General features: G+C 35.7%; 1 protein-coding gene across 1 annotated transcript in view; it reads right to left on the minus strand.

The window, feature by feature from the left end:
- The window catches only part of Imp (IGF-II mRNA-binding protein), a 243,117-nt gene that overhangs the window by 212,951 nt on the left and 7,415 nt on the right, over positions 1-22,751 (minus strand). The window contains exon 2 of the mRNA XM_090390190.1: positions 6,156-6,213. Within this exon, the coding sequence (XP_090246316.1) occupies positions 6,156-6,213 (58 nt within the window). The remainder of the gene's footprint in view (positions 1-6,155; positions 6,214-22,751) is intronic.

Raw genomic sequence — 22,751 nt, forward strand, 5'->3', positions numbered from 1 at the left:
AATGAAATTTTCTGTAAAGAACTTCAGAGTTAAGACGGAAACACACTATCACCTCACATTTTACTAAAGCACATTTCTGGAAGGTCACTACCAAAAACCAATACGAAGAATTTGCAGTTTCCAGTTTATTGGACTATTCTGTTAATGAAATTCATTATAAACTGATAGTAAACTCTATATTATTGCATTTGCAATGATACTGATAGTTGGAATTCTATGAGTTTTTGCATTATGGTAAAATGTATCCCCTTCACTGAAATCTTCAGTCATAAAAAAACTTTCAGAATTTTCTCTTCATTCCAATTTTTTAAGCTTTGTAGAACTTATTACTCCATATCTCACTTGTGCAATTTGTGTGCACCATGTTTGTCATTATTGATTGCCCCTTTTTTTCTTTAACTGTTTTAAATTTTACAATCCTAAAAAAAAAATTTGAATGAAAAAGTTTACACAAGTCCAAATTTATGTAACTCAGGCTTAAGTTGGGGACTTACTGTATTCTAATGCAAGTACTTTACAGAATGAAAGTGAAAACTTGGAAGTAATTTCAGACATCCACCCAAGGCTGGCTAACTATTCCAGGCAGTTCAAAAGAGGATTCAAACAAAAAAAAAAAAAAATTTTCCCCACACACTATAATTGAAGCTACTCAAAAAAGAACATCCCATGTCATTGTTGGGTTTTAGGTACATCAGCAACTTAGGCCATATCACACCACAGTGTATTGCGTTTGTACAAGCATGCTAACAGGGTGAAAAACCCAGAATAACCAGTAAAAAATACAGCCTTGATTGAAAAGAATTTAAGAAATTCCTCCAGTAACAGATGGACAAACTTTGACTTCTCCAAACAAATGAGAAGTAACTAGAACCATAGATTTGAAATTATGCTGCCATCATAGAACAATATGTTATGTGCACAAAATACAATGAATATTTTTTAAATACTAATTTACACCACTGAGATGTGTAAATACTCTCAGTTAAACATATTAACAAACCAACTTCAACAAAATTTCAATAATAAGAACAACATTCAGACTAATACCAGCCATACACAAGTCTCCTATATTCTCAAACCTGAAAAGGTTTGAAATCAGACCTGTGCCTTTGTGAAACTCATGTGGATTAATCAGCATTATTACACCTGGAATCATTTGCAAATACTCATACTAGCAAGCAGCTAAGTCCTCTGAACATCTGAATTTGCCCACTACCTCTAAATAAAAAAATAACTTGATAAATACAATACAAACAACTCTTGTTAAGAAACCCAAATGGACTTCTTAATGAGAGTTGTTTGGACAGTATATCAGTGGTCAGCAACCTTTTACAGCATGTCACATCTTGCTTTTTGAAATTTTTCAAAAAAAGTTAAATCGGTAATAAAAGCTATATAGTATAGATATTGTAGAATGTAATTCATAAATATACAAAACCATTCTACAATATCTACACTTAGGCCATATATGTATTGCACCACTATGTATTACATTTGACAAGCATGTTAATGGGCTAAAAACCTAGAATAACAAACCAGGGGAAAATACAGCCTTGATTGAAGAGGACTTGAGAAATCCCTCCAGTCACAGATGGACCTGTCAAAAATTTTATATATTTTTTAAATACAGCAGACTCTCGATTTACTGGAATTGCATTAACCAGAAAGTAGATTAATCGGGAGTATTCGACTCCAAATTAAAAAAAAAAAATCATAAAATTCAAGTAATAACTAGAATAGGTATAAACATGTTCTGCAAGTCATAAATAAGCAGCGTTATAAGTCATTGGGAGATTCTTACATTGCAACTCCCGTTACCTTCCCACCTGCAGCTAAAAAATAAAAAAACCCAAATGTTTAGTTTGTTTTAGTGCATTGCATAGATTGTTGTGTTCCGTCGCACCACTAGAAGACAAATTGTTTCGTTATTTATGTCAGGGATGTCGGATTTTTTTTTTTTTTTTATAGTAACTTTTTTTTTTGTTTAGAAATCGCAAAAATGATGGGCAAGTGCAAGAGTTATGGTTTCAATTAAACAAAAACTTGAAATTATTCAAAAGTTTGAAAACAGTGCATCTGTTAAATCTCTAAAGAGCCATAATCATGTTGGTGATCAAACCATACGCAACCTTGTAAAAAATAAAGGGAAGCTATTAGATTTAAAATTGACATCGTAAAAAATAAATGCATGTCCAACATGCACTATTCACGTATTGGACACACTAGTTGTGCTTGGCAAGTTTTTTTTTTATCTATCGCCATATTTTTTTATATGTAGGTTGCCGAACATTTTTCGATACAGTAAGTTCCCAACTTACGTAGCTTCGGACTTGTTACGTTATTTATATATATTTTTTTATATGACTGAAGATTTCAGTGAAGGGACCCCACATTTCACCATAACATAAAAACCTACACAATTCCAGCTATTGGTATTTTCACAAATCCAATAAGATCCAGTTTATAACAAATTGCACTAACAGAAAAGCCCAGTAACCTTGAAAGTGCAAATTATTTTTGTTTTATGGCAGTGGCCTCCAGAAAATGTGAGCTCGCATGGGGTCTAATAGTGAGTTTGTCTTAATCATGTGAAGTTCTTTTCAGAAAATTTAATTGACTGTTATCACTGTGCCAACTAAGAGAATAAATGACAGTGGTACTAGTAAATCTACCAAGAAAAGGAAAGAGATCGAATTGGATCAGAAAATTAAAATAATAAGGATGTATGAAAATGGCCAAACATTAACGAGTATCGTGCGGAATTCAGATTTGTCAGTGGCAACAATGAACACAATAATAAAGTAGAAAGACAGAATACAAGAAGCAGTTGGCACAATGAAGTTAACTATAATAACCAAGGATACGAAATACAAATCAGTTTTTACAGTACAATAACATGAGCTTTTTTTCTTCCTTTTGTTTTCTTATGTGCCACTCCGACTACTACGCCACTGTCACCAGATAACGTTTTTAATTGAACTACAGGTAGTCGTCGACTTACGACCATGTTAGGTTCCAACCGACTGGTCGTAAAGCAATCTGGACATAAATCGGACACTGTGTACAGCACAACTGGTTTACTATTTACAAAAATAAAAAAGATATCAAATACTGTATAAAACCTAAAAAATATTTTCTTAAAGAACTAAATGAAACATATGTAGAAAATAGACAAGAAATTTTACTGACCACTCTTGCTTGGCTGCAGGTCATCAATGCCGACATGATGTAGTGGGAGTTGTTTTTCTCATAAACATGTTAAATTTTGTCTGAAGTGTTTGTTTCCTTTTCTGCTCGTAAATTTCACAGTGTGGCTGAAAAGCATCTTGAACCATTTGTTCAATCCCTGCAAATCATTCAATGTTTGGGGGCCATTTCCTCAAAATGTGTAAGAAGTTTATTTAGTAGAGAAAAACCTTCAGATAACCCTCTAGTGGTGAATTTTCTTTCTGGTTCTTCCTCATCTTCATTTTTCTCTTCTTCCAAAGCGATAAGTTCTTCATTCGTAAGTTCTCCAGATTCTTGCTCTAGAAGCTCCTCGACATCTTCCACTTCAATCTCAAAAGAAAGTCCATTTGCCAGTGTTACAATATATTCTGTAACCATTTCAAGTTCATGTTCACTATCAAATTCATCAATAGTATTAACAAAATGCTGGACACAGTTTTTCTAGATTCCATTCATGCATTTCTTTGTCACAGCCTCTCACATGGCCACAATATTTTTGATGCAATTATAAATATCGTACTGTTTCCAAAACTCTCGCAAAGATAGTTTTGGGTCGGCGTCTGTTGCGGCTATAGCTTGGGCGAAAGTGGTTCGAACATAGTGCGCCTTAAATGTGGAAATCACCCATTGGTCCCTAGGCTGAATGAGTGTAGTTGTATTTGGCAGCAAATAAACAACTTTTACATCTGGATGGAGGTGGTATAGATGAGGTGGGTGGCCAGGTGCATTATCTAAGATTAATACAATTTTGAAAGGAATTTTTTTTTCAAAGCAATATTCATGAACTTGAGGTACAAAACAATTTAGAAACCAGTCTTCAAACAATGTTTGAGTCATCCAGGCTTTGATTTGAACAGAAGTATGCAGGCAGAGCGTGCTTGTTTACATTTTTGAATGCACGAGGATTTTCAGAATAAATTAAAAAAAGGCTTCAGTTTAAAACCTGCAATGTTCCCGCTAAGGAGCAAAGTCAGTCTATCTTTAAGTGCCTTAAAACCAGGCATGCTTTTTGCTTCTTGGTGAATGCAAGTATGTTCTGGCATCCTTTTCCATAACAATCCAGTCTCATCCACGTTGAAAAGCTGCTCTGTATTTCATCCAGACTTAAACTCTTGAGCTCCTTCCACATCCGCACTTGCTGATTCTCCAGTGACTTGAACCCTATGAAGGTTGAATCTTCTTTTGAACCATCCTGTACTTGCTATAAATGCCTGAGTGTAATCTTTTCCAGCACGTTTCTTCAGCATCTGAAAGAGACCTCTAGCCTTCGACTGCACTATAAGAAGGCTTAAGGGTGTTCGCTTCTGTATCTGATCTTCCATCCAAAGAAACAATTTTTCCATTTCATGGATGGGCCCTGTATGTTGTTTCGTTATCACTGTTGCTTGCATGGGTGCCAAATCTTTAAAGAACGAGATAATTTAAAATCACGTGCGAGCGTGTTCACCTTTCCTTCTTCATGCTGCTTTCGTCACTTTCAATTTTGTGTATAAATCAATGGCCTTTCTTTCTTTCTTTCTTGACAGGTCTAGGAGTAGACAAAGGCACTTTCCTCTTGGTTGACATGTTTAGGGATATTAAAAAAAATGCTAATTGTAACACAAATATAACTGAACCAAAAATAGTGAACGTAATGTATGCAAACAGAGATCGAGACACGTGAATCACGACATACACACATTGGTAAGATGTTTTGTTCGACTGTGATGGCAAAGCTGACTAAACGGATTAAGACTAGCTTATTCGTGCCAAACACACGTTACTAGGCAGTGGGATGACTCTACACGCACAACCGTTCCCATTAGGTTTCGGGGACCACAGGGATAGGGATTGCGAGTGTAGTAGAAAAATCAGAGCACTGCATTAAGAGAGGGTTGACATGCATATAGCATTCTTCCTAGCAACAATCTTGTGTGTATGCTCAGTTCAGACTGAAACACGGTGCGAGATGCAGTAGCAGTCTTAAGTCGTAAAGCGCATAGGTTGTAAGTCAACGACTACCTGTAATTAAAAAAGTATTTTGGCATATCAGGGATATGGTAACAATATTTTATTAGGTGCCATTTCCGAGTTAGTTATGTAAAAAAAAAAAAAAAAACCTACTTACGTAAGAAGTCCTGGAACGTATCTCTGGGACTTGCTGTATTTTTGGATTAATCAGGAACTTTTTTTTTTTTTTTTTTACCATCTATTGTGGAAAATCAAGATTCTACTGTATAAATTTTAATGGCTTCCTTGATGCTGAATTTTTTTAGAAAGGTTTACCAAATCTGGTTGGTATTTTGTTACTTTTGACTGCGCACACAATTCCAAGTTGTCTCTTGTTAGCTTGCTTCGTAATGGATTTAACAAATATTTCATTTGAGAAAAATATTTGTTTGCACATATAGTAAAAAAGAAATACAGACAAAACTGCTGTATACTACCACCACGCTTGCAAGGTGATAGAACTGAAATTGTCATGGATTATCAATTTTAAACGAATTAGTGTTCGGCCACAGGTCAACGAAATCATGCTGGCAGGTCACCTTCTGACCCACATGTCATAGGCTGCTGACCACTGCTCTATCTTTCATACTCCGAATACTACATAAACACAAGAAACCCTCCAGAACAAGTTAACTTACACCCGAAGTCTTAAAAGTTACAACTGCACGTTTAACTTATTTTTTCTAAGATTACCAACTTCTTTTCATACTATACAACAGTAATGAGCAAGACTGCACTTTGTTTAGTACTTTTTTTTTTTTTTTAAGTCAGTATTTTCCACATATTTCTTAATTATGACAAATATTCTACCCATTATATTCAAAATGGATTTATGTACTCTCCATCCAAAAATAAATCACGTCTTATTTTTGTAAGTCTCTCACTCTCTACACTCAGACTAATAAACAAATTATGAAATGAACAGAGACTTAACTTACCGCCTACTTTGAGGTACGGAAGGCTCAACAAGCAGCTGAGAACCCATGAAGGTAAAACCTGGGAAGGGAAAAATAATAATAATAAAAATTTAAATGCAAGTATTGATTAGAAAAGTATATATAAAACAAAAGCTTCAAAGTAATGGTTCTCAATATGCGGGACATACCAGACAATTAAAAAGATAGATATTCTGTTTAAAAATGAGGTCCAGAGGCATTTTTGGATTAACAGCACAATTTCGAAAGTTTCTTGATGTCACTTCCATAGGCATACAGTAGGCAATAAACAAAGATCAGCAAAAACAGTAAATATTGTTCACCACAAACTTAAGTATGTAAATATCTTATTTTGTACATTTCAAAAGAAACTCATCTGAAGTGTCACACCAACCACAGATGTTCAAAAGTGACATGACCCTCTTGTAGCATACTTCAGCATGCACCCTAGCTTATGGTAGTTGAGCCAGGAACATTCTTCAGCATGCTGAAAGATGCACTTAAGTGGAGCTAAACAGATAATCAGAAGCTGCACAGATGCTGTCCCTCTGGGCAGGTAACCATTAGAGCCACAAACATCACAACCAAACCAGTAGTGGTAGCACATATCCTATTAAGTTTCATAATATATATTAATCACTGGCATGGCCAGCAAATCCTAAGAAATCTTCCTCTAAATTGTGGTTTATCACCACTGAAGCCTAATAAGTATTCCTCAAAATCCTGGTTTAGATTTTCAGTTGTATCATCAGCCCCTTCTTCATCACTAACCTCCAAAAGATCTTTATATATCAAGTTGTCTTCACTACCATCCAAAGCATTACTGATTCCATAATTCTTAAAAGACGACTAAATAATATCTGGTTTGATATTTGCACATGCTGTTTTGACCCATTTGCACACTTGTGTGATATGTGCTCTCTTTAATTTGCCAGATTGTTATCATCCACTTATTCCATTCTTCTCTCAGCAGAACTTTAAATAGCTTATTGATAGATACAGATAGTGACTGAAGTTGATGATGTCAAATCACTCCAGGCATTACAGCCAATTCAGTATTGCCATTTATTTTTTGCTTTATGGGCTCCATGAGATAGGTTCTAAATTGGTTAAAAACAAATAGTGCACTTTTTCCCTTTTCTTAATGCCCCATTATTTCTGTCCATATTTTCATTCCAGTCTGAGTCATCCAACCTATTTTGGTGAACATGTATGACTCCATGTGATATCTTGTCTTTAGGCATAACTTACTTTTGAAAATTAACATTGGAAGTAATTCTGTTCCATCTGCACAACATGCAAGGACTGCAGCGTAATGCATTTTTCATGACCAGTTGTTTTAACTATTATAATTTTTTTCACATTTTGACACTACAATTAGAAGGAACATCAAATCCATATTTCCTATTTGGCTTAATTCAATATATAATTGATTACGAAACAATGAAATAAAATTATCTTTTCTTCATACTCTGGATGCATTTTCGGTTTTGGCATGTGCACTTAAATTTCTGCATTTTATTAACCTATAAGCACCAAGCTGACCACTTTAAAATCAGCTGTGCCCCCCCCCCCCAAATAAAAGCTATATTTTGAACCCAATTTTTTTTTTTTTTTTTTTAAATGGAGATGCTATTTTTTCTACAGTTTTCTACCCATTTCAATAAATCACTAATTCTGAACATTTTGCCACTTTTCCGTGCAAAGCGCTTTTTTCCCCTTTAACATGGATTTAAGCACATCCTTTTGATTTCTCCAAGTTCTAATGGCTTTTTTTCAGTTGAAGGAGGTCCAAATTGTCTTTCAGCTGTCCTATTCCCATTAATTTCTGCATACTTTACAACTTTCAGTTTAAATCCCACAAAGAATGATACAATTTTTTCCTCCATGGTGTAGATAAGGACCATTTAGAGCACTCATTTTTAAAATATAAGCAGGAGTAATGAACACCTGCCAAACTGCAGGTATAACGAAGACGGCATCATTGTATCTCCACAAATCTGATCAGGTGCAGACTTACACGAAAATCTACCATGGCCGGTTGGCTGTCTTTGCAATGCATCTGTCACTTATATAGCAGGGTGCATGTTATAGAAGACACCCAGATTTCGCAATAATTTGTTTAAAATAAAGTGCATCTTATACATTGGAAAATACAGTAACGGCTATACAAAATCTGGTCACGACAATATACTCATGACCAATGTGTGTATGAGTACATACATACATTAGGGAGGGAGGCCCTTTGCAGTAATCCTGATGAATAAAATAACCATAATAAGAAAGGCTTGCAGTTTACTTTCTTAGTTGAAATCATGAATTTTTTTATATCATATCCTCTTCACTGAAGTTTTTCAAATAACAGAATATCAATCAGTTCACTGGAAGTGATGAAGCCTGATTCTAACTCAATCTGTTTATAAAAAACAATCTTCTGTTTTCCTTTTTGCCTAGCCGTGTAGAGTACCTTAATCTTTGAAACCTTTTAAGAGCAGCTACAAAACTGCAGTTACACTGTGTGCAAAATATTATGCTTCATCTTGCATTTGAGATGAGAATTGTCTTCAACCATTAAAATTTAGCTTTGTCTATTTCACGTATGTATCCAATCACTCAATGAATAATGTACTGAAATATCCACAATTTATTTCGGTGTCTCCGTAGCCAGGTAGGAAGGAGCAGCAGTGTGTAGCACACTCTTCTTGATTAGACCAGGGTTCAAGCCGTCACCACCAAATATGGCCTTAGTTCCTAATGCTCCAAAAAAACAAACATGATTTATTTGCTCTTCTCCCATTGCTAACAATTAACAGTTTACATTTTTAAATCATCTAAGCTTATTAGACCGAACCACAACCTTTCACTTAATTTTTTTCAAACTTGAAGGGGCCAGCTTTTGAATTAAGACTTGAAATATGGACATTCAACACATTTTGTAGAATAAAATGTGGTTGATTTGCTTTACATTTGCCCTCATTTGTTTATTTTGCTTTTCTTCAAATTCACCGTTTTTATTTCTGATCCACTTGAAATATTTTAGGTTCTCTTTCCTTGATATTTCTTCATATTGTTGATCTTGCTTGTTCCAAGAGCCACTGCAGCTTTTCTTTCTCCATAGTGTCCTCAAATTAAATCACTTCCTTTTTATTCCTAGTTTTAATTTTTTTCAATTACCTGGCATCTCGGCTACCACTGAAACAATTTTTAACTAAACCAAAAGGAGTGAGCTATCCTAAGAGCGTGGAGGAGCAGTAGGCAAAAAAAAAAAAAACACAGTAATAATGACAGTTGTGGCAATACTCACTGCCTTGTAAATGCCCACTACTGCATCTCAGTATTAGTAAGGGCCACATGGTGCAAGGAAGCTTATGGCTTATGCTGCACCGGCCAAAAAAAAAAAAAAAAAAACAATAATAATTAATAAGAGAAAAAGAAATACACAACCTATGCATTTGCCTTCTCGCATAGGTTATGCAGCTGACCTTTGAATTTAGTGGGTAACTTATTCAGTAATTTACAACTAGCTGGGTAAAATAAAACTTCCTGCAATCCAGTCTAAACATCTCACCCCTGTAACTTTAAATTACGTCACTTTGTTCTAGAATAATTTAGAACCGTGAAAACTTCGTCATTCATTTTGCTTATGCCTCTCAGAGCCTTAAACACTTCAGTCAAGTCTCTTCTAAGGTACCTAGTTTCCAAGCTCTGCAACCTACATATTCAAAGTCTTTCCTCATATGGATGCCCTTTTGCCGATCTCACCAGGTGAATTATGTCTTTGGACCCTTTCAACAAGCACAATGCCTTTCTTTAGGTGCGGTCTCCATACTTGAACACAGTATTCCAAGTGTGGTCTAACAATAGCCTCATGACATCCTTATCTCTACTAGCAATTGTTCGATAAATCGATAGTACACATGGACCTTCCTTGACTTCAAGAAAACTTGAAGTCTGACTGTATCATAACTCAAGTGCCTTTTTTCCACTACTGACTTTAGTTCAACTATCAAGTGTATAAGTTATTTTGGGGTTACTGTTCCCCCGATGTAAGACCTTGCATTTTGCTAGATTAAAGCATAGCTGCCATTTTTCTGACCATCCCTGAAGTCTGTCTGTGTCACTCTGAAGAAGCACTGCTTGGCAGTGATCATTAACTACTCTACCAATCTTTACATCATCTGCAAATTTAGACATCACACCCTCTATCCCTTCATTGATGTTATTTATGAAAATAAAAAACAGTGGTCCTAATACTGATCCTCAGGGAACCCCCCACTTCTCACATCAACACAATCTGAGGAATAATAATCTATCACAACTCTCTGCCTCCTGTCCCCGAAGCCATCCAGCTAAGGATTTTCCCTGCAATTCCAACCTGTTCATCTTATAAAGTAACTACTCATGTGGGACTGAGCCAAATGGTTTGCTGAAATCCAAATAAATTGTCAAAATTATTCCCCAAGTTCAGCTCTTGAATGACCCTGTCAAAATAGCTAACCAGATTAGTTAAACTTCATTTTTCCTTTACAAAACCATGCTGAGTATCCTCAGCATGATTTTGTAAAGGAAAAACACCAGTGGAATAAGAAAGTGTAAAAAAGGCAACACAGAACAGGAGTAAGGCTCAGAAGCACAGGTTTTGGGAAAAAGAGTAGAGAAATACCATCAGGACCTGGCATCAAAACTCCAACATCCATTTAATGGATGACCACAGGAAGCATTGAATGGAGTGTGTGGGAACAGTATAAGGTGGTTTATAAAGATAATCAATACAAGAGTTAGAAGAAAAGTAGGATGCTAGCTGGTCAGCTTTATCTTATGTGGTAATACAACCATCAAATTTTAAGAAATAGAGATGGGCAAAAGTTATGGCCAATAGCTTTGGCAAGAGACCAAAATGCACAACTACCGCGTTTGGACAAGAAGCAAGTTTTCTACTCCTTACCCTGTTCAAAATCTAGTTTGGACTCAGGGCTTTACCATTTGTTGCAAGGTTTGATGTAGACAGAAAATGAACCTGAGGATTTGGATTCAAGTCAATTATAACATGCAACATTATCTTTAACAGCCTTGGCATATTTATTGGAAAACCAAGGTTTAGATAAAGGATGAGACTAAAGTGGAGCATAGAATAAAGGATTTCATCTCTACAAGAATAATTTCACTAACACAATCCTAACAACTATTTATATAATATTTAAAACAGTAATCTAACCATGGAGAAGAATATCTATCTTTCATTCATGTAATGCCAAACATGAGGCTGAGAGTGCCTACAAAAGAAAGGCTCCAATGGAGAAGGGACCATCACCAAGTTGTGATCCAACGGGCCTAGAGGCCCAATCACATCAACTATGTTCTTGAAAGGGTTGTTCATGAGAAAAAGGTCAAGAGTGATGTCTGTGTGGTTATGCTTGTCTGGTGTAATTTAATTTAGTAATTGCAAAAGCCTCTGCATCTCAACCAGCTGGGTCCTGCCACCAGAAAACAGAAACCAGCTAGAATTGTGAACATTAAAATCACAAAAGGAAAATTACCTCACTGTTAGTAAAGTTGGACTGTATAAAGTTGAGTTTCAAAGAAAGGAAGTCAAAGATTAGTGGAGTTGGGAAATGACAGAAGCAACAGATGAATTTAACAGAATAGGGTACAGATTTTAAACCAGATCCACTAACACCAAGACCTTGCTGTCTTGCGAGAGAAAACAGAAAAGACAATTACGAAGTTCCTGACAGGGAATATCAGGATAGACATATGTACAAATACCATTTTTGAAGCGAAGGGAATCGCATACCGAATAGTTGAGAACTGAGAAGGGCAGTGATTGAACCAACCAATAACTGAGATTCTCTCAGGAAGAGAGTGGTTTAGCAGAATGCAAATCACTGAGATTGGAACTGAGACCACATATGTTAGAAAAATGGGAGTGTTTGGGTGGTTTAGATCTTTTTGCAGATCAGATAGGTTTGTTATCTTAGTTTGACTATTCATGATGTATTCAGTAATATGAAAAAAAGAGGTGTTGTAGGCATGCTGTATTAAGCAATAAAGTTTTTGGATATAGAATACACTGGGTAAGAATATACCCAGCTCCTTCACTAAAGTGGCCTCGACAACATCCCCCCCCAACATACACACTACTGACTCCATCCAGTTAGTAACTTGCAGTGTTATACTGGTGGACTGAGAAGTAGTAATTTAGGTTTAAAGTCGATAAATGGCGAAGGCAGATTACGAGAAATCCATGGCAAGGGATGCAAAGAAAAACAGCAAAGAGTTCTTTACTTATGTAAACTCTAGAAGGAAGGGGATGAATCAGATTGGTCCACTGATATTGATGGGTCAACTGTTGATGATCCTGCTCAGGTAACTAACAAACTAAATGAATATTTTGCATCGACATTCACACATGAGTTATTCAGCGAGGGGAATGCCAGAGGTGTATTCAACTCTGCCAGTAAGCTAGAGAATCTTGTAATAACTGAGAGTAAAATGGAGGAGAAATTGTTGAAGATAAACACAAGAAAGGCACCTGGGGTGGATGGAATCTATCCAGTTATATTAAAGGAGACAGCAAAGGAAGAAAGCAAACCCTTAGCCATAATTATGAGAGCTTCCTTGGACTCAGGGTGGGTACACAGACTGGAAATGTGCAAATGTGACCCCAATTCACAAAGGAGGATCAAAGGCTGACAAGTAATTATAGACCTGTGAGCTTAACTTCTGTTCCAGGAAAATTAATGGAGGCACTGGTTAAAGAAGCACTGCAGGATCATTTAGACAAGACTTCAGTTATAGCTCGGACACAGCATGGTTTTGTTAAGGGGAAGTCTTGCCTGACCAATTTGATTGGATACTATGATGCAGTCACAAAAGAACTGGATGCAGGGAATAGCTTTGATATTATATACTTGGATCTTGGAAAGGCTTTTGATATTGTTGCACATGGAAGACTGCTACACAAATTGGAGCAGTGTGACATTGGAGGCAAATTGCTGCTATGGATAAAGGGGTGGTTGAGGGGGAGAAGACAGAGTGGTAATCAATGGACACTGCTCATTGTGGACTAATGTTATTAGTGGAGTCCCTCAGGGCTCAGTGTTGGGTCCATTATTGTTTTCTGTATTTATAAATGATATTGATAATGGTATATCAAGCTTAATGTCCAAGTTCGCAGACAATACAAAGGTTGGCAGGGTTGTCAAGAACACTACTGACACTATGCTGCTGCAACAGGATCTGGAAAGGTTGAGCAGATGGGCTAAGAGGTGGCAAATGAAGTTTAACATTGACAAATGTAAAGTGCTACACATGGGAAACAGCAACCCCAGAGCAACATATCAACTCTGTGGTACTACACTGACAGTGGTAGAGAATGAAAGGGACCTGGGGGTGGTTGTGCAGGCAGATATGAAGTTCCCTGAGCAGTGCAGACGGGCTGCAAGAGTAGCTCATGGAGTATTGTCAATGATATACAGGAATTTTTCTAGCAGGGATAAGGAGGTGATTATTCCATTGTATAAGGCAATGGTCAGGCCACACCTAGAGTACTGTATACAGGTCTGGAGGCCTCATTTCAAGAAGGATGTAGAGATGCTGGAACGAGTACAGAGAAGGGCAACAAGATTAGTGAATGGAACAAAGGGGTGCTCTTACGAAGAAAGGCTTAAGTTTTGCAAATTACAGTGTCTGGAGACTAGGCACCAGCGAGGTGATCTGATAGAGGTGTATAAAGCATTAAATGGTTTGAGCATGCTCAATGCTGATGGGATTCTTCCTCTCACTCAGAATAATCACCTGAGAGGGCATAAATTCAAATTGAGGAAAGACAGATGTAGGATAGACGTGTGGAAATTTGCCTTTAGCCAGTGGGTGGTTGGTTGGTTGGTGGAACAGACTTCCATCCCTTGTAGTGGAGGTTGATAGCCTAAATAAGTTTAAGACTCAGCTGGACAGGTATTTTGAACGAACAGAGGGGTGAAGTGGAAGTGGGGTTTTTTTTTTTTGGCTGATGCTGCATAAGCTTGCTTTCTTGCATCAAATGCCTCTACTAATGGAAGGTAATGCATTTGGATAGCTACAATCTTAAAAAAAAAAGAAATAATATAACATGGGTGTTATCACTCAAGGTAATGTATCTCTTCCAGGACCATCAAACATACTGCTGATTCCACATTTCTTAGAAAATGAATAATTTTTCACCAGGAAAATGGTTGGTCACTTCATCTGTCTATGCCAAACTGCAATTACCTCCATTTATTTGAGCCTCTCTCCACACATCTTATACAGGGTTTGTTAACTGGCATGTCCAATGACTACATTTGAACAAGGCCTCCTGGATGTAAGAAAGTTCTTACTGTAAATCTGACTGATTTTTGACAATCAACTGTTCACCAATAAAGTCAAATTAAGAGTTAAAAGTATGAATGAGTTTTTCAATTTTTACAAGCTTTCAAATTCCTCAACTCACTCCAAGTGGGTTGCACATGGTTCAGAAACCAACTAGCAAAATGGTTAAAAAAAAAAAAAAAAAAAAAAAACTTTCCCATGTTATCATTTTATGCTCTAATAAACCAGCTAGCTCATTATCTCGGCATCCTCCTTTGCTATATTTTCTTAATTGTATTCGCTTGAATCTCTCAAATTAAACAAGCCATTATGTGGTACCACCCGTGCTCTAGTTGTGTTTAGGTAAACAGTCAATTCCAGCAAAGGCCATACCAGGCAATGCCATTTAAGTCAGGAACCAAGACTTCCAACTAGAGCATTCAATAGAATTGTGGTGACCCTCAACGGGAAGTACTTTCAGCACTTACCTACAAGTGCTCTAGAAATCTCTAGATACACCAAGATTCCCTCATGCTGATGGAAAATTTCTGTTACTTCCAAGACAATATCCAACCAAACCTCCATAGATTTTTAAATTAAACAGGATTTCAGCATTAAATCAGCATGGAGGGGGGTGCATAAATGTTAACAATTAAGGAAAAGAATGAACAGCACGGATCATGAAACAAAAAAAAAGGGGGGGGGGTTAAACATCATGCAAATCTAAGCCTCACATGGGATTAGCGACTAACCTAACATTTCAAATACGAAGACACTAATGCAAAGACTGGTAGCCATGTGGACAATCTGCCATAATCACATCTAAAAATCCATAATCACAACTAAAGAAATCTTTAGGTCTACATAAAAGTACTAGCTCCCAAGACATCTAAATTGAGAAGCAGAGAATCTTTTATTTCAAGAACAGTCCTTTGGGAAAATTCCACTACTGGAATTGGATAATGCACATACCCATGTAATATTTCAAACAACCTGATCACTACCAGTGTTGCATGCTCATGACAGGACCAAGGCTTGCACAAATATATTGGAGTAATTTAAGTTTATATTCTTCACAGCAAATTACAAACTGTAAAATCTCTGAAGAGACTCTTCCCAGCTAACATACTGGATATGTATAATGTAATACCTTAACAATAGACCTGAAAAATATTGTGAAGATAGAAAGCAGAAGATTTATACTTCCTCATTTTACTGTAAAAAAACCTCAACTATTAAGGAAAGTTTTCCATCTAAATTAAGAAGCAACTGCGTGACAAATGCAAGCAACAACACAGGCAAAACTTCTCAGAAGAGTTCTTAACTCATTCATAAGAGCTTCTCCCAAACTCCTTGTGAGTTTGATAAGGATGAGCTCTGTAGAGAAACTATTAGTAAAATAAAATTGTGAAAAATGAAACCAGAATTAAGTGGAAAAAAAAAAAAAAAAAAAAAAAAATATATATATATATATAGAAGCAATATCATCCACATCTGAATCTAAAAGTTCCAAAGCTATTTTGATGCTGTCATGCATTGTCTGTTTACTATCAGTTGGAAATGAATAAGAAATTGTAGCACATACCATAAAAATTAAATCATACATTTCAAAATGTTTTTCTCACATTGAAATGTACCCCAAATGATTTTTAAAAAAAGTAGATCGATGTATATACTCTCCAGGACCACATATGAAATCCACAGATTAACCTGTTCAATTCTGAAAGGATGTAAAAAACAAGACTCAATGAACAAAACAAAACAAAAAATTTTCCACATTTGGGAATAACTACTAAATAAACACCTATATGCCTGTAAATAACTACTACTTCCATGCTACGATAGAAACAAGGCTCTACAGCAGATTTTCCCAAACTGTGTTCTACAGAACCCTACTGTTCCGTGAAAAATCACAATTAAAAAAAAAAAAAAAAAAAAAAAACAAACAAATAAATTTTGCAAATTCATAGCATACACCACTTTTGTATAATTATAATTTAACTTTTTTTTTTTTCAGTTATTAATATACTGGCAGACTAATCAAATGACTAATCAAATAGACTGCGTAACACTATTTTGGATAGAATACGTAGAGGTAAGGACATCTACAAAAAAGTAGCAATCTAGTGATTTAATATGCCATTTGGCCTGGAATACACTGGTTGAAGGAGAGGAGGAAGCGAACCAATATCATAACTAAAACTTGCTTCTATGTATATTTTTTTTATAATAATTATTAGTATTTTGAAATATTAAAATATGACCATGCATTTGTGGTTGAAAAAAGGAACTTTAAAACGAGAAGCAAAGTACTTCTAGCAGTGCAACTGTGGTCAATGAAAACAAACAATATTGTCACACTTCAAAGTGAGGATGAAAAATCTTAGCCTTTTGTTTCCCAAAAATCAGAAGTGAAAAAACAGGAACCAACTAATAAAAGACCAAAACGAAAGTATGACAGTTATTTGAATTTCGGCTTCACATGGGTTGGAAATAAGAATGCCCGAGGCACAGTGCGTAATATATAATAAATTATTAGCAAACAGTTCTTTGGCTCCCTCTAAATTTGTGTTTCATAAGTGTTCCGTGAATATGTTGCAAGAAAGTGTTCCATGACTTAAAGTTTTGGGAAACACTGATCTATAGGAATAATTAAGCCACAGACCTGACTACAATGCAAGTAGGTAGACCCACTATGAGGATGGAATGGTTCAATTAAATCACTTATCCATGCAGGCCAGTGACTAATTAAACTGAACAGATCCTGTATCCTAAGGTAAACTATCAAAACCAACAGAAATAAAATTGTTATACTGTCAACTCTAAATATGCAATAATGTCAAATAACAAATGTGAAGGTAATAAGACAGACAACTAAGAGGTTTAGGGGAACCATCCTAGATGGCATCAATAATATTTCATTGTGGAGCAGCTTTGGGATTTAAGATAGCAGGTGCTTAGAAGAAAGGTAAAGTTTGGTTTTCAGTTTATTGGCATATCAGCAACAGGCTACACACTACACAAGAAAGGTAAAGTAACACCAAAAGTGAAAGAGAATTCACTCTTGGTGTTACTTTGTTTTCAAATACAGAGGAAGCAATACTTGTAATAGTGATACTAAGAAAAAGGTAGAAGTCAGGGCTATCAGTAAAGATAGCTTTTCTAAAAATTTGAATGTTGATGAAGATGTGAATTAAAAAAGACTAGGATTAGAAATAACATTAAGAAAGTTTTGGTTCTCCAGCACAAGTGAAAAATAAGACTCAATCAAAAAGACTAGATTTCGATGTAGCCCATATAGAATCATTGAAGAAATTGGTGGTGGATATTCAAGAAGTTGTAGCTGTGTTTAATGAGAAAGGTTTTGTCAAACTGGAATACTGATACTATCATCTGCAAAATTATAGACAGTATGTTCAAGCAAACAGAGGAAAAAAAAATTAATATACAGGAAAAGAACAAGTGAAAGAAAAGGACCTTGGGTAGAAGAGTTAGACTGCACCACCAGCTACCATCATACATGTGTCCAAAAGTAAGTGAAACTGGCCACTCAATTACAAAAGACTTGAACTTAAAAAACCACTACGTCAAATTCAGTAAAAGAAATTTTGGATTTGAAGTAGTGGTCTGAAAACTAGGGGGAAATTTTTCACAGTGGCTTTTTATCAAAATTTTAAAAAATATGGCCTGTTTGACAAAATGGTAACAAAGAGAAAGAGGGATCAAGATGAGAAATGTTCAAATAAATTCAGAAATAATTGAAAATTTCACTCTAGGTGAAACTTGAGCTGAGGTAAACTTTCCAATAAGAGCTATACAAAGATTTATTGTAGTTCATAGCAAATAAACCTAATAAATTTGGAATTAAAATTTTGATTAGCTATCATTGCCAATTCAGAATTTTGTTTGAATGATTTTTGTTATTTGGAAGGGAAAGAGAGAAAAAATAAAATGATTCCAACCAAAAAAAAAAAAAAAAAAAGTTTCCTATTTATGTACTGAATCTAGCTTCTGAGTTTTTTTTTTTTTAATTAAATTTAAATATTCTCAAATAAATGTTCTGCACATGGCTGAAGAGCTTATGGAGAAGCTAAGCTAAATAATAGTACAGTACAGTACAATAAAGTTTCCAAATTTATATTAGTTTTAACTTAAATGAAAAACAGTGACAAGAAACAGTATATACATGTGGCAAAAATCACTACTACCATACTTATAGTAAGTTTGAAAAGTTTTCTTTTGAGTGTTAGAGGAAAAGTTGAGGTTAGTACAAGAAATGGATAATGAAGAATTTTTCAATAAAAGGCAATAGAACAGTAATTAGAAGATAGCAAATTTTTTCCCCTGAATTAGCTGGATACAGCAAGTTATCATACAGACTTCTAATAATAGCAAAAGTGGAAAAACAGGAGTTAATTGTGAAGCATGTCTTAAGGAAAAAGTGGAAACCACCATGACTTGGAGAGGCTACTTGGCTTTTAGGATTGTTCTAATAGGATGTGATTAGTTTGGCAAGGGGCATTTAAAAAGATTACTGAAAAAGTTAGGAAACAGAACACTAATAAACATTGGTCTTCAGATCAAGTCGAACCACCATGATGGAAAAATAAAAGTACAACTTGTGGTTGCAGCCAATGGATTTGGCAAAACCACAGCTCAACCACCATTTAAACAACAGCAAAATTGTAGTTGTTAGATTTCAAAAATCAGGTTTGGATTTGTTAACTTCTTTGCAACTAGTGAGCTTTAAGGTAGGCAGAAAGTGATGCTGTATTTTGGATGCAAGCCGAATTGTAATGTTTTATTATCCTGAACAACCTCTTAGTACATTTGTCAGAAAAGGCTATGGTTTAAATCAGTAATGGCAATCTGCAACTCAGATTGCTCACAACCTGTAGAAGAGGATGCACCTATTGGCCATTATCCAATTTTGGCTTGAAATAGCAAAAGTTCTCTTAAATTCACAACTGTATCCTCTGTACATATCACTTAATTCAACGTTTGTTAAATCAAGTGATATGCACAGAGAATAATATTGGCAACCCCCTTATAACACAGAACTTCTATAACACTGCTTTGCTCTAACATGATTGATAAAAAAAAATGCAGCAAACCTTGCACAACACGGCACTTATATAACACTGTTTCACTCCAACACAGTTATAGAGTTGTGGTAACCTCGCATAACACTATTTTTGAGCTTTTATGTGGGAAAAAACTATTATGTTGGATGTAATTTTCAACATTTCCATTCTTTTCTTGAATCCCTCTTTTGGCTTGCTAATCGTTATGAAAAAAAAAAAAAACCCTGGAAAATCCCCATTTTAGGGGGATTCTGTACTATCGAACTTGTAGAAAAAATTTAAATTTCAAAAGTTTTATTACTATTGAATACATGCCAAGCCATCCAAAACGTTTAAGTCATCCAAATGTTACTACCACAACTTCTTTAATTAGGTCAAAGAATTATATCTACCTTTGACACTCATTACATTAGAAAATTGATACAATAGATTTTAGAAAAAAAATTTAAGTGGTTGTTATTATTAGCCATATGGTGCAAGGAAGCCTGAGGCATATGCTGCACCAGACAAAAAAAAATTGAGTCTCCCAGAGACAGAAGAATGATGATATCCAGCTCAGGACCCTGAGTGTGCCAAGCCCATACTCACCAGATGCAAGCCCCTGGGGTTCAAAGCATGGAGATATTTTTCAATTGTAGACTATCGGTTGTTGTTATTTGGTTTTTAGGAACATTAGCAACTAAGGCCATATTGCTCCAGGATATGCGGTGGTCCTTCCCTCACCTTTCCACATCCTCCGTATTTGGTGGTGATGGGCTCTAACCCCGGCCTAATCAAGAAGCTTGTGCTACGAACTGCTGCTCCTTCCCACCTGGCTACGGAGGCGCCTGTGGACTGTATTGGAATCATAGCTTTATCACTCAAAGTAAAACTGTCAACATTAAATATGTTGACAAAAATGTATGGCCACATTGGTTCAGTCAGGAAATATGGTCGAACAGACAGAAAACAGAATCCGTGCAATAGTAGAACTTGCTAAGTCGGTAGGAGAGGAAGGTTTGATGATATGACTACTGAAGACCTCGTGGGTAGCAATTCAAATAGTTGAAAGAATTGCCATTATCCCCACACCACATGGAAAAGACCAACCTAAGTTTGAATCCCATCAATGACAGGAGGAAGTTTTATGGGTCTTCTTCACAACTTGGCTGAGTTAGTCTGTCTCAGGCAAGGGTAGTATGGTTTTTTCCCTCCCGGAAACTGGGTTTTTCGTCCAGAAAAATAGAAAATATACCTCAGAACACACGCAATTTGAACACAGCCACATGGCCTTGGTTGCCGATGCTCCTTAAAAAAAAAAAAAAAAAAAAAAAAAAAAATTTTTTTACTGAAGACTACCAGTGATCCCTGAACATTCAGGGATTACTGGTAGAAAAAGAGATTTGGTAGAAATGGCATCTGAGGCATACAAATCAATTCAGAGGATGATAGCGCAGATGAAAACACTGATCTACAAAATTTTACACTAAAAAGTGTACAGAAAGGCATGAAGTTAGCCAAGCAATTAGAATATTTTTTTTAATTCAGATTCTTACACTGAAAGGAGCCCAAAGTTCAAAAGGGAGCTTCAAAAATGCTTAGTTCCATATGATTAAATTACTAAAATCTATCAAGCAAAAGCAAACAAACCCAGATTAATGATTTTTTAAATAGAGCAGAAGGTACACAAAATCTAGAATGGTGTATTTTTGTCAGTTTTGTTAACAAGATGGTGTATTTTTGTTAGCTCTTGAAATGTAATCCCTCTTTTTGTACTGGTTCTTAGTCCCGTATAACACGGTTTCACACATGAGATTTTATAGGAACCTACCATGTTATACGGGGGTGGGGGGGTTTACCTGTATTTGTTCAAAAATAATCTTATTCAAATTCTGGTCTTATTTTTGACCATTTTACTGTAATACTGGGCAAATCAAAATAAGAAATTAATATTCAAGAGCATTTAAGTATAGTTTTCATTTTTACAAAAATTCTACGAATGGTACTCTGGAAATTCCATTCCATAGAACCCTTATTGCAAACAGACTGTAGGGAGTCCACCACATACAAACACCTGAGAAACTAAACTGATTCTACTGAATGACAGACAGTGCTATACATAGTAAGGACAAAAACTTAGGGTGGCATTATATCCAAGTGTCATCATGAACATTCTAGTGATGTTCATGACATCTAAGACAAGCAATGTAGAGGTCTAAACAATGATGGAGGTTACATTTGTATTGCTCTCTTGAGCTTCAGCTAAGTCTAATTGTTCTTTAGAACTTTGTGGCACTCGCACATTGGCAAAACCATTAGTAAACCTAGATGCAAGATTCAAATTACTGTGAGATTCAAATTAAAACAAAAACTTGGTTTAAACTTCCAGTAGCATGTAACTTATGACTAGGACAAAGTTTTCCACTAAGAGCTATCTTTGAAATGAGTTTGTGAAATTTAATTTTTGTAAAACTTATGCTGGTACATTTAAATGCATTTATTGATTCTTATTTTGACTCTACTGCCCAACATTAGAGTGAAATAGTCAAATCAAACTATAATTTGGGGGAGGGGATTCATAAAAGATTTTTTTTTTTGATGGAATGATGTCTTCCACATTTATTTTTCTTGTATTGAAAATTTCCTCAACTTTATGTTTTGAATTCCAATAAAAATAATCAATTTGGGTAACAAATCAGACAACTGAGAGAACCAGTTGAGATTTCAATTATTAATAAAAAACCTCTCATTTCATCTATCCATTCCCACCAATAGTTTGGATAGTTCTTTCTTGAATTTATTTAAACTATCAGCTTCCACAACAACAGATGGAAGCTTGCTCAATCTGCTGGCTAAAAGCAAACTTTTGCATATATGTTCTACAACCATCCTTCAGTTTCAATTTGTGTCCCCCTCACATATGGTCTAAGCAAGAATTCCATCAGCATTCAGCTTACTCAGTCCATTCAAAGCCTTAAACACCTCAATCAGATCATCTTGCAAGTGCTTAGTTTCCAGATGCTGCACTGAAGCCTTTCTTAGTAAGAGCACCTCTTTGTTCCACTAACCAAACTCTCATTGCCCTTCTCTGTACTCTTTTCAGAAGCTACACATCCATTCAGAAATGAGTGCACCAGACCTATATAAAGTACAAGATGTCACAGGTCACCAGAGGCTGCTATGAATGAAATGTCCGAACTCTTGATTA

Source organism: Mastigoproctus giganteus, chromosome 2, assembly GCF_048544385.1.
Source record: "Mastigoproctus giganteus isolate SK-2022 chromosome 2, ASM4854438v1, whole genome shotgun sequence".
NCBI classification, from domain to species: Eukaryota; Metazoa; Arthropoda; class Arachnida; order Uropygi; family Thelyphonidae; genus Mastigoproctus; species Mastigoproctus giganteus.